Raw genomic sequence first — 14,235 nt, 5'->3', positions numbered from 1 at the left:
CCCTTCTGTCCTCTACTACCCAGATGCTCCAAACACTGTTACATATAGTTTTTCTAGCAGAGCTCAAAAAACTGGTTTGAAGCCCAGTAACGAACAGCCTCATCAGAAGCAGCAAAAGCATGTAATCAAAGCCTACAGAATATTTCAGGAACACCATGAAAATAACTTGATTAGTCTTACTGTATGTGTCATTCTGAATTACCGCTTAATGGGCGATATGTGCATGCTGTTATAGTTAGTAACATGGCCATAAGGAATCCAGATGCTTGAGAAAATTAGCTTCTAAAGTTAATTATTGCCATGCATTTTTCAAATTTTTTTCCCACTGTATGTGGAAACATCTAGAGAACAGGACTCCGATAACATATACACACATTTCAATCATCTAAGCAGTTTTTTTCCTCTAATATCACAAGAATCATATTGTAATTCTTGATATAAATGTTAATTAAGCCCGATAATCATGTGTCTGAGTAAAACTTGATGCTTTCTGAATCAGTCACAGCTCAGGGAATAATTCAGTTACAGCAAATTTGCTCTTTAAATTCACCCAAACGGTTAGAAGAACTTCATTTTAATGTAGTCAAGACATAGTACTTCTTTCCCCTGGATAAGGCCCATTACATCACATCAATTCATGAAATACTTGGCCTGTGAGTTAGTTGATTTTTTTCTAGCATGAATTTGTGACGGCCACATTAACGTTTACAACAGCATGCAGATCATCCCAAATAAATGCAGATCATGTCTTTAGACCACTCCATCATGAATTAAAACATATTTTACAGAAATTTTTTTAGGCAGTTTTTGTACATTTGACAGTATTTTAATAGAACTATACTTTCCACCTGTAAAGCCAGGTACCACAGTTATTAGAAGTGCAACTGAACAGAACTTAAAAAGGAAAATTATAACTAATACCTTTTAGCTACCTCATAACTTTAAAGCCTACTACAGCAGAACCTTCCATGCAATAGGACAAGTACTGCATCCCACACTGAAGTCTGAGAATCTCCCCATTCCAGTAGTTTAAAGCTCCAATTTCTAGTATGGCATGGTGTCCAATATCTCATGAGAAACATGATCATTCAGAACTTGTCTACAAGGGTCTAGATTTTGAGAAGAGGTGATTTTTCAGTGCTCATTATGACATGCCTAAAGAAGGAGGCTTTTCACAGTGTGGTTGTTCAGCATCTCTATAAATCAGGCTCCTTTAAGATGTTGCAAGTTGGGCACCCAAAAATTGCATCACTTTTGAAAAATCTAGGCTAAAACCTTTAGAATACCACACAGAATCATAGAATATCAGGGTTGGAAGGGACCTCAGGAGGTCATCTAGTCCAACCCCCTGCTCAAAGCAGGACCAATCCCCAACTAAATCATCCCAGCCAGGGCTTTGTCAAGCCTGACCTTAAAAACTTCTAAGGAAGGAGATTCCACCACCTCCCTAGGTAACGCATTCCAGTGTTTCACCACCCTCCTAGTGAAAAAGGTTTTCCTAATATCCAACCTAAACCTCCCCCACTGCAACTTGAGACCATTACTCCTTGTTCTGTCATCTGCTACCACTGAGAACAGGCTAGATCCATCCTCTTTGGAACCCCCTTTCACGTAGTTGAAAGCAACTATCAAATCCCCCCTCATTCTTCTCTTCCGCAGACTAAACAATCCCAGTTCCCTCAGGCTCTCCTCATAAGTCATGTGTTCCAGTCCCCTAATGATTTTTGTTGCCCTCCACTGGACTCTTTCCAATTTTTCCACATCCTTCTTGTAGTGTGGGGCCCAAAACTGGACACAGTACTCCAGATGAGGCCTCACCAATGTCGAATAGAGGGGAACGATCACATCCCTCGATCTGCAGGAAATGCCCCTACATATACATCCCAAAATTCCATTGGCCTTCTTGGCAACAAGGGAACACTGTTGACTCATATCCAGCTTCTCGTCCACTGTAACCCCTAGGTCCTTTTCTGCAGAACTGCTGCCTAGCCACTCGGTCCCTAGTCTGTAGCGGTGCATGGGATTCTTCCGTCCTAAGTGCAGGACTCTGCACTTGTCCTTGATGAACCTCATCAGACTTCTTTTGGCCCAATCCTCCAATTTGTCTAGGGCTCTCTGTATCTACCTCTCCTCCCAGTTTAGTGTGAGGTGATCTTCCTCCAAATATGCACTATACCCCTAGCAGACCCGAAACATGCTGTAGTTTACATTTATCTTAGTAGGATGCAGAATTTTTAAAAAGATGAATCCGTGCTGCACATCCAATTCTGAACTTTTCCAAAATATGAGGGTTCAGATACAAACTTTTTGTGTAAGTACTTCCTTAATTATTTTTCATTTGTTCTTTCCTTACATCTCCTATCTACAGAATGAAGCCACGTGAAAAACTCTATGGAGAATTTAAGTCCTAAGACATTGGTTGATGACACATACACAAACGTACTTAAGGTTAAAAATAAGGGGGAAGAGTTCAAGAGGATGAATACAGAAGTGTCTACAGAAGATTTTAAAATGTTATAGCCAATTTAAATTGTCTTAACTTATGCACTAAAGTTATTATACACAATCACATTTTAAATTTAGAGTTAAGAACATTACATTCTTTTTTACTCTTCATTCTTTTTGCTCTATAATACAGGATGGAGCAGCACAGAAAGTATCTCTGAAAAAGTTAGTCGGGAGTGTATTAAACTGGCAGTTTCTATTAACATGCTCGTAACTAAGGCTGAGAGACTGTCGTGGAAAGTCACAGATTCCGTGATTTTGCAGCAGCCGATGTAGCTGGCTTGTGGGTCACCCGAGCAGCTCGGGCCGCTGCTGGGGCAGTCTCGGGCCGCTGCGCCGCCCCCTGCCCCCCCCCAGCGGCAGCAGGAATTTGGGTGCAGGAGGGGGCTCAGGGCTGGGGTGCGAGAGGGGGGTGAGGGTTCAGGGCAGTGCTTACCTTGGAGGGCTCCCCAGAAGCGGCAACATGTCCCTCCTTCGGCTTCTAGGCTGAGGGGTGGCAAGGCGGCGCTGTGGACTGCCTCTACATGCAGGTGCCGTCCCCGCAGCTCCCATTAGCCATAGTTCCTGGCCAATGGGAACTGTGGAGCTGGTGCTTGGGGCGAAGGCAGTGTATGGAGACCCCTGGTTGCACCTCTGTCTAGGAGCCAAGGGACATATTGCTGCTTCCAGGGTCCCAGGCAGAGCCATGTAGGGAGTCTGCCAGCCCTGCCAAACTCCCCATCCAGCACCAACAGGGGTCCCAGGCCACCACCTCCCAAAGTATGCATGGCACCTTCCACAGAGCACTCAAGATTTAGTCATGGGTATTTTCAGTAAAAGTCATGGACAGGTCACGAGCCATGAATTTTTGTTTACTGCCCGTGACCTGTCCATGACTTTTACTGAAAATACCCATGATTAAAACATAGCCTTACTCAACCAGTGAAGTTTGAGTTTTTTTAAAAACACATGTCCAAGCTAAATTAATACCTCTGGACATTGACCATACATTTATAACCACTAACAGTTGGCTAAACTGCACAGGTCTAAATTCAGGTCTTACATTTACAAGTAAATGTGCTCAAAATGGGCAACTACATATGCTAATTTAGTGTTAATGTGTATCTAAGGCAGGGGTCGGCAACCTGCGGCGTGCGAGCTGATTTTTGGGGGCACTCTGCTGCCATTCGGGATCCCGGCCGCCGGCCCCACTCAGCCCGCTGCCTGCCTGGATGATCGGAACCCCAGGCAGGCAGCGGGCTGAGTGGGGCCAGCGGCCAGGACCCCGCCTGGCAGGGGCTGGCAGACAGAATCCGTCCACTGGCCCCCATAAACGTAAAATGTATTACTGGCAAGCCAAACCTTAAATTAATGAAGACTTGGCATGCTACTTCTCAAAAGGTTGCCAACCCCTGATCTAAGGCCTAGCTCCACAGCATCTCATGCACTGTCCAAATCCCCACCCCAGTACAGACCAGAGTAGTTTATATGGGGAATTACGTAGGCACCATGTGAGGGATACTTGCAAAAACTTAGTCCATACCTATAAACCCTAAACCTCACCCTGGAATACCTTAAACAGCTCCTGCTATGGAGGAGCTACAGAGCAGCCTGGGGTATATTTAAGCATAGCACTATTTATGAATTAAGCCCCATCATGAGAATGACAAAAATTACAGAGGAAGAACACAGCCACCATGCAGAACTTTGAACACTAATGCCACTGATCCTTTTTCTCAGTTCCAATCCACTTCTAGAAACATGCAACAGTGTAATGTACAACTCCCATACGGGAAACTTACTAAAGTTTTGGAGGAGACCCAAATGAGCACGGTCTATACAGCAGAACAAGGCTGGTTTGTTGTTTCCACGCATACATTTGAACAGACAACTTGTTCTCCAGTTGGACTAAAGCACCTACTTCTTTGATAATCAAAACACTCATTGGTTTGGAAACCAAGACAAGAAAATTGTACAACCAGCTCCTCTACTCCTCCCACTTTGTCCCCATGAGATGTATTAATCTCACACTGGGCTGAGAAACCCATTTCATTATTTAATACCTCGGAAGCTATTGATGTGAAGCTGCTGCTGAAGTGTACATGCTTATGAACTTCACTCCCATTGGCTGTCAGAAGCCATTCCCCAAAGGCTCTCTCTTCATTAGTTGACTGGTTGCTATGGCTTTGATTAGCTGAGAGCTCTTCAAAGTCCCAGTGGTAGGGAGGTGTCGCCCCTACTAGCGCAATGAGGATTGCTTCAGTAGCTGCATAGAGCTGAAACAAAACAGACAACAATCAAAGATGTTGCTTTTTTGGTGTTGGGTTAGCATTTCATCCACAGAGATTTCAAGTCAGTTTTAAAATGCCCTTCCTGTCTTTTTAGATTCTCTTATGACTTCAAGATGCTTTGACTGGTCCCCAATATCTAACATCATATATTCCAGTATCATGATTCCAGACGAGTGGTTCACATGCTTTTAGAGCGTGGATCACTTATTGAGAAACCCTCTTTGCGGATACCTCCTTTCCCACCAACCTTAAGAACCCAGTGACAACTACAGGAAATACAGGGCTTGGATACATAAAAGAGTATTTAGAAGAGTATCAAGAAAACAAGATGAAAATGCATTTTAATGGAACTAGATTACATTCTTTTCCATCTCGTGATTTTATGTCTGTACTGTTCACTTTGTCCCCTTTGGGGGGACATTTTACTATTTGAACCACATATCCCCCCATTGCCTACAGCAGACACCCCCATCACCAATCAAATCTCTCCAGATCTCATTGCAGTTTGATTGTGTCCTCCTGTTTGCTACATTCCCAACACTGGTGTCTTCTACAAACCTGATCAATTGATTTATTTATATTAATACACACACACGCAACTGTCACACCCCCATGGCCCCCTCTTTCAAGGGGTCCCCTGGGAGAGACAGATTAGCATTGTATATTGCTAATGCTGTTGCAAGCTTCGCAAACATTTTGGGAAGGGTCAAAGGTGTGAGTGTGGGGTGGAAGATTTCTTTGCAGGTTGCGAGAGGCCAGAGGGGGAAGGAAGAAGAGAGCAGAGCACGGGTTAAGTCGAAACTACAGCTAGCTAGCTCAATTCGACAATAAGACACTGGCCCCAACCCAAGGTCACAGCACTCGACAAGATCTCACTCAGCCCCAGCCAGCCATGAGAAAAGAAAAAGTAAACTGAATCAGGGCTGCAGAGATTGCAAACAGGTGAGACGACGGGTGGGGGCGAAGCGGAGTTTCATGTCCCTGGAGCCGGTGTGTTTTGGGAAAGCTGAGGCGGCCACAGAAAGTTGGTTTGGACTGGTACAAAAAGCACCAGAAACAGAGGTCGTTGAACGAAACGCCCCCAAAAGAACCCAGAACTTAAAAACCCTTCTAAGAGCCAAAGCGACCTGGAGATCAACAGTGGACCCTTGATGACCCAAGCACGGGACAAGAACTCCCGTCCACCCCACCCCACCCCACCCCTTCTTCTTACATTACACCTAGGCTTGGCCAGCCTTGAGTAGTGCAGGTGTGAGTATGAAAGTGGGTTAGGGCTTGGGGCACTAACGCTTTCTTCCTTCCTCAGTGATGTGGGGAACCCCCCTCCTCCCAGCACTCTCCACTATTATTTTATCAATAAAGCTTTAAAACTTAGATGCTTGGTTTGCTCCTTCATCTCCTCCCCTAAAGATCCTGCAGCCTCAGCCTGATCACCTGATGCCTCAGGCAGACTGGTAACAAAAATCCGTCACAACCTGACAAAGACGAGTCAGGGATCAGACAGATGCTTTTTATTTAGTCAAAAAGCCCACTGAAAATCCAAAGCGCCCTAGTCTGGCCTACAGCAGGGAACATTGCTGCTTGAAGACTGAGGCTATGGCTACACTACAGAGCTTACAGTGGGGCAGCTGCCCCAATGTAGTGCTGCTAGTGCAGATGCTCCAAGCCAACAGGACAGAGATCTCCTTAATCGACTTATCAACTTAATTAATCCAGCCCCCCGAGTGGTGGTAGCTATGTCAGTGAGAGAAGCTCTCCTGCTGACACAGCGCTGTCCACACCGGTGCTTAGGTTGGTGTAACTTACGTCGCGCAGGGGGGTGGCTATTCACACCCCTGAACGACATAACTTATACCGACGTAAGCTGTAGTGTGTACAATAGCGAGTTGTTTCCCCATTAACAAAGAAGATCCACAGACCCCAGTCTACAAATTCAAGGTGTCCAGACTCCAGGTTGAAAACTACTGTTCTAAGACTTTCTGTAAAAATGGAAATCCCCCAACTGGAAATCAGAAAAAATAAGGGAAGATTTTATAAAGTTGTTTGTGGCATTACCAGATATATCTCCTAGGTTTGCTGGATTGTGTGATCTTATTTAAACAAAAGATCAAATAATGCTATCCTGGTCTAAACAACACTTGAGGATTTAAGGGTTCTTATAAGCCCAAAATACATTTATTACCAAGTTAACAGGCAGCACCCTTAAAATTAGTAGAATATTTTGACACATTTGGTTTGGGGAATGGAAGCACAATACTCATTTTTCCTTTAAAAGAAATCTACTCCACAGAGCACTCAATCCAAAAATAGATAGATATTTTGGTATGGAAAGATTTCAGCTGCAAGTTTTCTACAGGTAACAGCATACACAGAGAAGAACAATTTTTAAAAGCCTATTTTTAAAAATAGGTCCCTTGAATTGGTCCTTTAAATTAAAAAGTACATGAAATATTCAGGACATATCTTGCTGCTATTAAATATAGAACATATTTCTGCATTACAGCTTATTGGACTCACTGTTATAAGACTGTTTTAACCCAAAGCTCCTCAGAGCTTTTTTGCCAACAGCAATGTTGCCAACTCAATTTTGTCATAAGCCTGGAGACATTTAGTGTTTTCGCAAAGCCTTAGCTTCTGAAATTAAGTGAGAATCTCACCTTTCATTTAAAAACAGATCCTGGCCCTCATAGTTGTAGAGAAAAGCTTGAAAATATGACCCAGATCAACATCACAGGTAAAAAATCCAGAAGGCAAATAAAAGCCAAATTTCTATTTTATCATGATTTGGGGTGATGTGATGTTACACAATCAGAACACTAATGTTTTACATTAATTTTGCAATGGGTAAATAATTCTGCAAGGTAGTAGAGAACCAGGCCTTTTATTTTCAATTTGGTATTCATCCTATACAATAAAATAAGTCAAAATCATGCCATTTACACTCTGCCTTATAGTCCTATAACATTTGAATTTGCTCCACACAATGATGCTATTGTTTCGACACAGATAAAGCACTGATTTATATTAATAGGTGACCATCAAAAGGGAAAAATAGCCATATGCCCTTTTTTCTTCTTTTTGATGGATGCAGTAGGCTTCAAAGATGTAGTTTTTCTAATGTGCTTAACACAAAAAACAATCAAAATTCAGATCCTGTCTTGCCCAGAAAACTCTGATGACTAGCAAACCTGTGAAATTACATCACCATAAGAGCGAAGAAAGTGCAAGCTGACCAACTGAGAGGGTGTGACCCTGGGAGACCAGGTGCCAGCTCATGCCCAAGTACCCATGTCTCAACTGAACCCTGACAAATGCACAGTTGGAATCAGTCTGGCTCACTTGTGTGTTAGTATTGTTAAAATAGGCATTAGAATTAAAAGAATGTTCAGTATTTAGGCTTTATTGACTGCTTGGGCATTGCTGTATGCAATAGTTTCATTTATAACACCTGAATCCCATATTGTAAGGTAATATTTGAGCCATTGCATTGTGAGCCTCTGTGACTGTAAGTCACCAGACAGGAAAGACATTAATTAGTGTGAAAGGCTGATCTTCAACAGAAGACATTATGTCCTTCCCAACAGGAAAGGTCCATTGACATCAGATGGACTATTGTGGGATCTTAAAGAGGACAAAAGACATTTGTTGTTCTGCTGTCTCCATCCACCTTCCCTGCCTGTGAAGATGAGTCATGCAAGTGGATTCCTCCTATCAGCTGAGTTTGCAGCTCAGAGCACATGGCAGCAGGGTGATTAAAACCCTGTATAAAAGGGATTAGGTATCTCTATGCTATTTGAACCGGTGGGGTGGACCCGGGGGGGGGGGGGGGGGGAGAGGGAGTGTTTCTAGGCATAAGCAAGAGATACCCAGCTGCTTAGGGATAGCCCTAAAAGAGATACAGAGTTTGCTGATTATAGAAGCTTTTATTACCTTTTGAAACCTACACAAATAAATTACAATCTTATCTACATGTACCTGCTTAAACCTTGTAAATAACTCCCAGGTGCATTTCCTTCATAATAAATCTTTATATAATTTATTATAGGACTGACTACAAGCATTGTCTTTGGTGTGAGAACTAAGTGCAACTGACCCGAGGTAGAGTGACAGGTCCTTTAAGACTGGGAGTAACCTCAATATTGCTGTGATTTTTGGTATAAGGGACCAATCCAAAAGGTAAGTTCACCTGGGTGGCAACACAGATTAGAGTATGCAAGGGGCCTCTCTGACTCCATGCTAAGGCTGTTATAGAATCTGAGGAATTTACACTTGATAACTGGTTGGTAAAATCTAACTACAGAATTCACAACCAATGTTGGGTTTGTGCCCTGGTTCCTAACAGTCAGCCCTGAGGTTGATATTCTCGCTCTTGAGCCACTTCAGGCAGCGTTACAGAGGGGAATAGATTTTTAGTCAGACTGTTTAAAACTAATCTGTTAAAGTTTTGAAGTTAATTTCAAAAATATTAATGTGTTAAGTTAATATCTAACAAAAATATCTCATCACCTCTGCTCCTGATACCAAGGTGTCTGTTCTCATCATAAAAAAAACTCCAAGACAACCTGGATATCCTCCAATAAAACAAAGACAGACCAGAGTTGGCATTTCTAATACTACTGATGTAAAAGTGAACACACACACAAAAGAACACATTTTAGAAAAAAAATTACACATTCTTTATCATATAGTAGTCAAAAAGAAGCAAGCACAATATTTTTGGGTTGTTTTAACAAGGCCTCTCTTGGTCACCTTTAAAGTTGTGGTTTTTGGTTTGTTTTTTTAAACCAATTATTAGAATTGGGGTGCTCACCACGGGGTGCAGCAGCAGCACCCTCTGTCTACTCATCCTCATTCTTGGTACCTGGGGGATGAAGGAGAAAGTTTCTCAGAGTATTGCTCCTAGATGGCCCAGGAAGCCTCTAACTTCCATGCTGGCATGGCACCTGGTAAATTTTTCAAGCACTGTGTGGTCCCTTTCCTGGGTGGAAGCAGATTTCATGGTCTTATTGGTCAGTTTCCAGTTTGGAGCAAAAACCACCTACATGAAGTCAGGTATTTTCTTAGGCCTGGTCTACATTTAAACTTTTGCTCACATAGCTATGTTGGGTAGAGTTTCATTTCCCCCCTCTTCCTCCCCACTCATAAGCCCTAGTGTAGACTTAGGCCAGGTCTACAATACAAACTTAGGTCGACAGAAGCCACCTAATAATGTATGCATCTATACTACCAGGTCATTTCTGATGACCTAACTTGCCTGTAATGTCAATTTAATTACTCCACCTCCGTGAGAGGTGTAGCACTTAATTAGATGTTGATGGGTCAACAGAGAGGCAGTGTAGAAGCAGCATTGTGTAAGTTGATTGAATTGGCTTCCAGGAGGTGACCCTCAATACTCCATTATGACCACTCTGGAGATCATTTTCTACTCTGCTGTAGAGCAGCCAGGTACACAGGAAACAGTTCCTCCCCTGTTAAAGCCCCGGGAAGTTTTGAATTCCCATTTCCTGTGTGATCAGCATGGAGAGCTTGCCAGACCAGCTGATCATGGCAACTCAATGCCCCAAATGCACTCCAGCCTGAACTACACAGGAATCATAGAATAGGACTAGAAGAGACCTTGAGAGGTCATCTAGTCCAGTCCCCTGCACTCATGGCAGGACTAAGCATTATCTAGACCATCCTTGACAGGTGTTTGTCTAACCTTCTCTTAAAAATCTCCAATGACAGAGATTCCACAATCTCCCTAAGCAATTTATTCCAATGCTTAACCATCCTGACAGTTAGGAAGTTTTTCCTAATGTCCAACCTAAACCTCCCTTGCTGCAATTTAAGCCCATTATTTCTTGTCCTATCCCACCTGTCAATGCTTATTTCTCCGTACCAGAAACGGCACTCCACCATGTTCAGCTGCTGCGTGACACTCCAGCAGCAACCAGGAACTGTTTCATTCTATGGCTTGCAGCAGTGCTGCTTGAATGACATCACAATGTTACACACAGCGGCTCCTGTCCTGGCTCTGGAAATAACGCAGGATAAGGAGCGAGGCGTTTGTAATGCTCACAACAAGAGTGCACAGCTGAGCAGGGTCCATGCTTCTCAAGCTATGGCATACGCACAGCTAAGCCAGGCTTTCGAAAGAAGGTGCAAGAAAGTTGTTTGCTGCTGATATCAGGGGAGGGAGGGAGGACACTGCATCATGGGAGGCCAAAGCCATGTTCCCATTCCCCACTGCGACAATGTTTTGGTCCCATGAGGCATTGCAAACCCTTGCCCAAGCCCCCTGCAGCTACTTGTACCATGGGATAGATAGCCATGGTACAACTGCTCTGTGCATCAATGCAAGCGTTGCTAGTGAGGACGCTCCACCAACAAGAGCATGGTGAGGACATTCACGACCGACTTAATTACTGTGGCAGCTGGATGTCGACTTAACTTTGTAGTGTAGTTGTACCTTGAGTTATATCAGCAAAAAAAGTCCTTTTGCTGACTTATTTTGTTTGGGAACCTGGTGTATACTATATTGGCAAAAGAACTCTTTTGCTGTTATAAGCTGCATCTATTCTAGGAGACTTGCCGATATAGCTAATACAGCCAGACAAACGGCAACACATGCAACTCCTTCTCACAGAAGCCTCAAGTCCACTCCTAGTTAATCTCAAAAAGCATGTGTCTTGGGCATCAATTTCCAGGCAGTACCTGCCACCCAAACAAATCAAACTGATAAACATTCTCTGTGCCCCTTTTCCTCCCTCAGCCCCTGCCCTTTACATATGATAAACCCTTGGTCCTAGTCATAGGAAAGCCTTGAACCACAGCCTTGAGAGGTGGCCTACCCATTAGCCCCCCATTTGTGCAGCTCCTCTGCAATGCAAAGGAAGCTCAGAAAGTTGTAATGACGCAACAAATGACCCATACAATACCCCCAAAACCTAAAATTATTTCTATGAAGTGTTTCATCCTGGATGCTTTTACATCCATGACCCCTATCATTCCAGCCATTACCGCTTTTTACTGTAGCTGCATTTCATTAATTAAAAACACAGTAATCAGCCCTTATAATGGAGTATTGATGAATTTACATTAGATTTGAATGATATAGTTTCATACATTTGACTATTATTGTTGCCAAGAGATCCAGTCCAACTGTCTTTAAAAAGAGAGAAAACAAGAACACTTTCAACACTGCTTTGCTGCCACTTGAATTGCCTTATCAACAATTCACAAGCAGCCTCATTGTTCTCAGCAAATAATAGGTGAAACACGTACTGTCAAACACAATAAGTAACGAAACTTTGACCTTTCTAGTACAAAAAGATTAAATCTGCACCTTGGAGAAAGAGATGAATTTAGCAAGATGAAAAAAAATGGCATTGCTGCAGTAGGACTCAATGGCAGGGGATTGTGAAAGGTACCCAATTATTCCTCTTGGCAATGTGAGCATTACGGTGCTGAACCGTCTTTCACAGAATAGATCACCCAGAGACAGGAGACAAGGTAACATTGTAGATTTAAGACTAAAGGTATTTGAGATTTGGAAAATGAAGGTTTTGAACAGCAGCAAAGCATGCTCCACCTTCCTTGCCCTGAAAAGCATCAATAACTTCTAGCATTTAAGGCTGACCTTATGAGCTGATTCTAACAAAATAGAAGCTTGATTCATTTGGTTGTATAAAAGATTTGGAATGGCTGTGAAGAAGGGAAAAGATGAAGCTTTATACCAAAATTATCTCATGCAGTAGCTTGTGACTTGAAGGAATTTATATTCTGAAAATGTGCAGGTGTGAGAGAGAGAAGAGGGTTAATGAAAACAGTTATAACCCCCATAGTGTGTGTGTGTGTATATTAGATATATTTTAACAAACTCTCTTCAACCATAAAATAAACTGCATATATCAAGTACCTTTCACCCACTCCCTCGCACTTCGCTCATTATTCCCTCTGAGTCAGGACTAGTACCTTTCCACTAACTGCCTTAAAAAAATTAAAATGTCACAGAAGTTATAATTCCCCTACTATCCCTCCATCCCAATGCAAATTTGATCCAGACTCCTGCTCTACCTGGGGGATTACTGACCCACATCCAGTCAGTCCTGCAACCAAAGATAGCTTAAAGGTTCAATATCTTTTAAATCAGTAGAGAAAGAAGCAGGTGCTTCAAGAAACTGGAGTCCAGCTTTTCCTATCTACAGGTACACCATGTTTTAAGGTCTGAATTTAAAGATAACTATTTTAAAGATTTTTTAAAGAGATACTGTAAAACACATAAAATATAGATATAAAGACATACATTTTTGTGGCAAAGCATTTTAAACATTCGAAAGTCAGATTATAATTTCTATAACCACTGTCACTGGGCCACACTATATATACACACACACACACAGCTGTGCAATTCCCACATAACTCTACCTGAGTTATCCACACCCACATAGAGACAAAGGTGAAATCATTGTGTATTGAAGATAGACTCAAAAGCATGACTAGTAATGCAGAATATTCCATCTGTGCAATGCAGCCAGGCTACAGCGAAGGAAGAAATCCTCAATTTGGAGTATACAAAATTCTAACCATAATAGTGAAGTGAGTTTTGCTATACAATTCTTGTTCGTTTTAAGGGGAGGGAAAAAAAGATTGAAGACTCAACTCTTCCAATTCCACTGAATTACAGGAAGTGTGCAAGCATAAAAACACGCACCTCAATGCACGGGTCCCTCCCCCGCCCCTCCCAGGCACAGGGCACCACCAGGGCAGGCCCCCTCACTCGCCCCCCCCAGGACAGGACACCCCCCCCCACAGACCTCCTTACCCGCGCCCCCGGGCACAGCGCCCCCAAACACCTCCTCACACCCCCCCAGAGCCCCACACCCGCCCTCCCCACAGGCCCCCTCACCCGCCCGCCCCCAGACCCCCGCACGAGGCGCCGGGCCGGCCCCCACCTGCAGCAGCACGGCCAGCAGCGCGCACAGATACACCTGGTAGGGCCCCATCTGCCCCACCAGCGCGAAGGCCTCCTCCACCTCCATGCCGGGCCGGGCCCGCCCCCTCGCACGCCCAGCAGTAGCACCGGGGGCCCGGCCAGCCCCTACGCCAGGGCCGCAGGCAGCGCATCCCCGGCCGGGCGGGAAGCAGCCAGCGGCTCTGTTAAAGCAACTGACACGACGGCTCGCTGCCAGGAGACACGATGCGCATGCGCGTTCTCCCTGGGTGGGAGAAGAGAGCGAGAGAAACCGGGGACGCATGCGCAACTTAGCGGGAAAGGAACACGGGCAACATGCAATGGAGGAACTCGACGAGACGGCGCATGCGCAGTGCGGCCCTTCTCGGACCCTTATTGGGATCCAGGAAGTGGGCGGGCACCCTTGCGGCCGTTGATAAGGAAGGGGCGGGGCTTGAGGGGTACAAGGGCGGAGCGAGAGTAGAAGTGGGTGGGGCAGGGTGAGTGGCAGAGTTCGCGCCGGCG

At 44.1% G+C, this 14,235-nt stretch overlaps 1 protein-coding gene across 6 annotated transcripts in view; it reads right to left on the bottom strand.

The window, feature by feature from the left end:
- SLC22A15 (solute carrier family 22 member 15) overlaps positions 1-13,941 on the bottom strand; it is a 42,196-nt gene extending 28,255 nt beyond the window's left edge. For 5 of the 6 annotated variants that reach the window (XM_077822664.1, XM_077822689.1, XM_077822698.1 and 2 more), the window contains exons 1-2: positions 13,712-13,916; positions 4,548-4,760 (exon numbers count right to left, since the gene is read on the bottom strand). In XM_077822664.1, the coding sequence (XP_077678790.1) occupies positions 4,548-4,760; positions 13,712-13,798 (300 nt within the window). In that variant the 5' untranslated portion in view covers positions 13,799-13,916. Of the gene's footprint in view, positions 1-4,547; positions 4,761-13,711 lie in introns of all 6 variants that reach the window. The other variant, XM_077822655.1, reaches the window with a different exon arrangement.
- Positions 13,942-14,235: the final 294 nt, after the last annotated feature.

This window comes from Eretmochelys imbricata, chromosome 1 (assembly GCF_965152235.1).
Source record: "Eretmochelys imbricata isolate rEreImb1 chromosome 1, rEreImb1.hap1, whole genome shotgun sequence".
NCBI classification, from domain to species: Eukaryota; Metazoa; Chordata; order Testudines; family Cheloniidae; genus Eretmochelys; species Eretmochelys imbricata.
The sequence above is the reverse complement of the archived record's forward strand: the minus strand, read 5'-3'. Positions and strand labels throughout refer to the sequence as shown.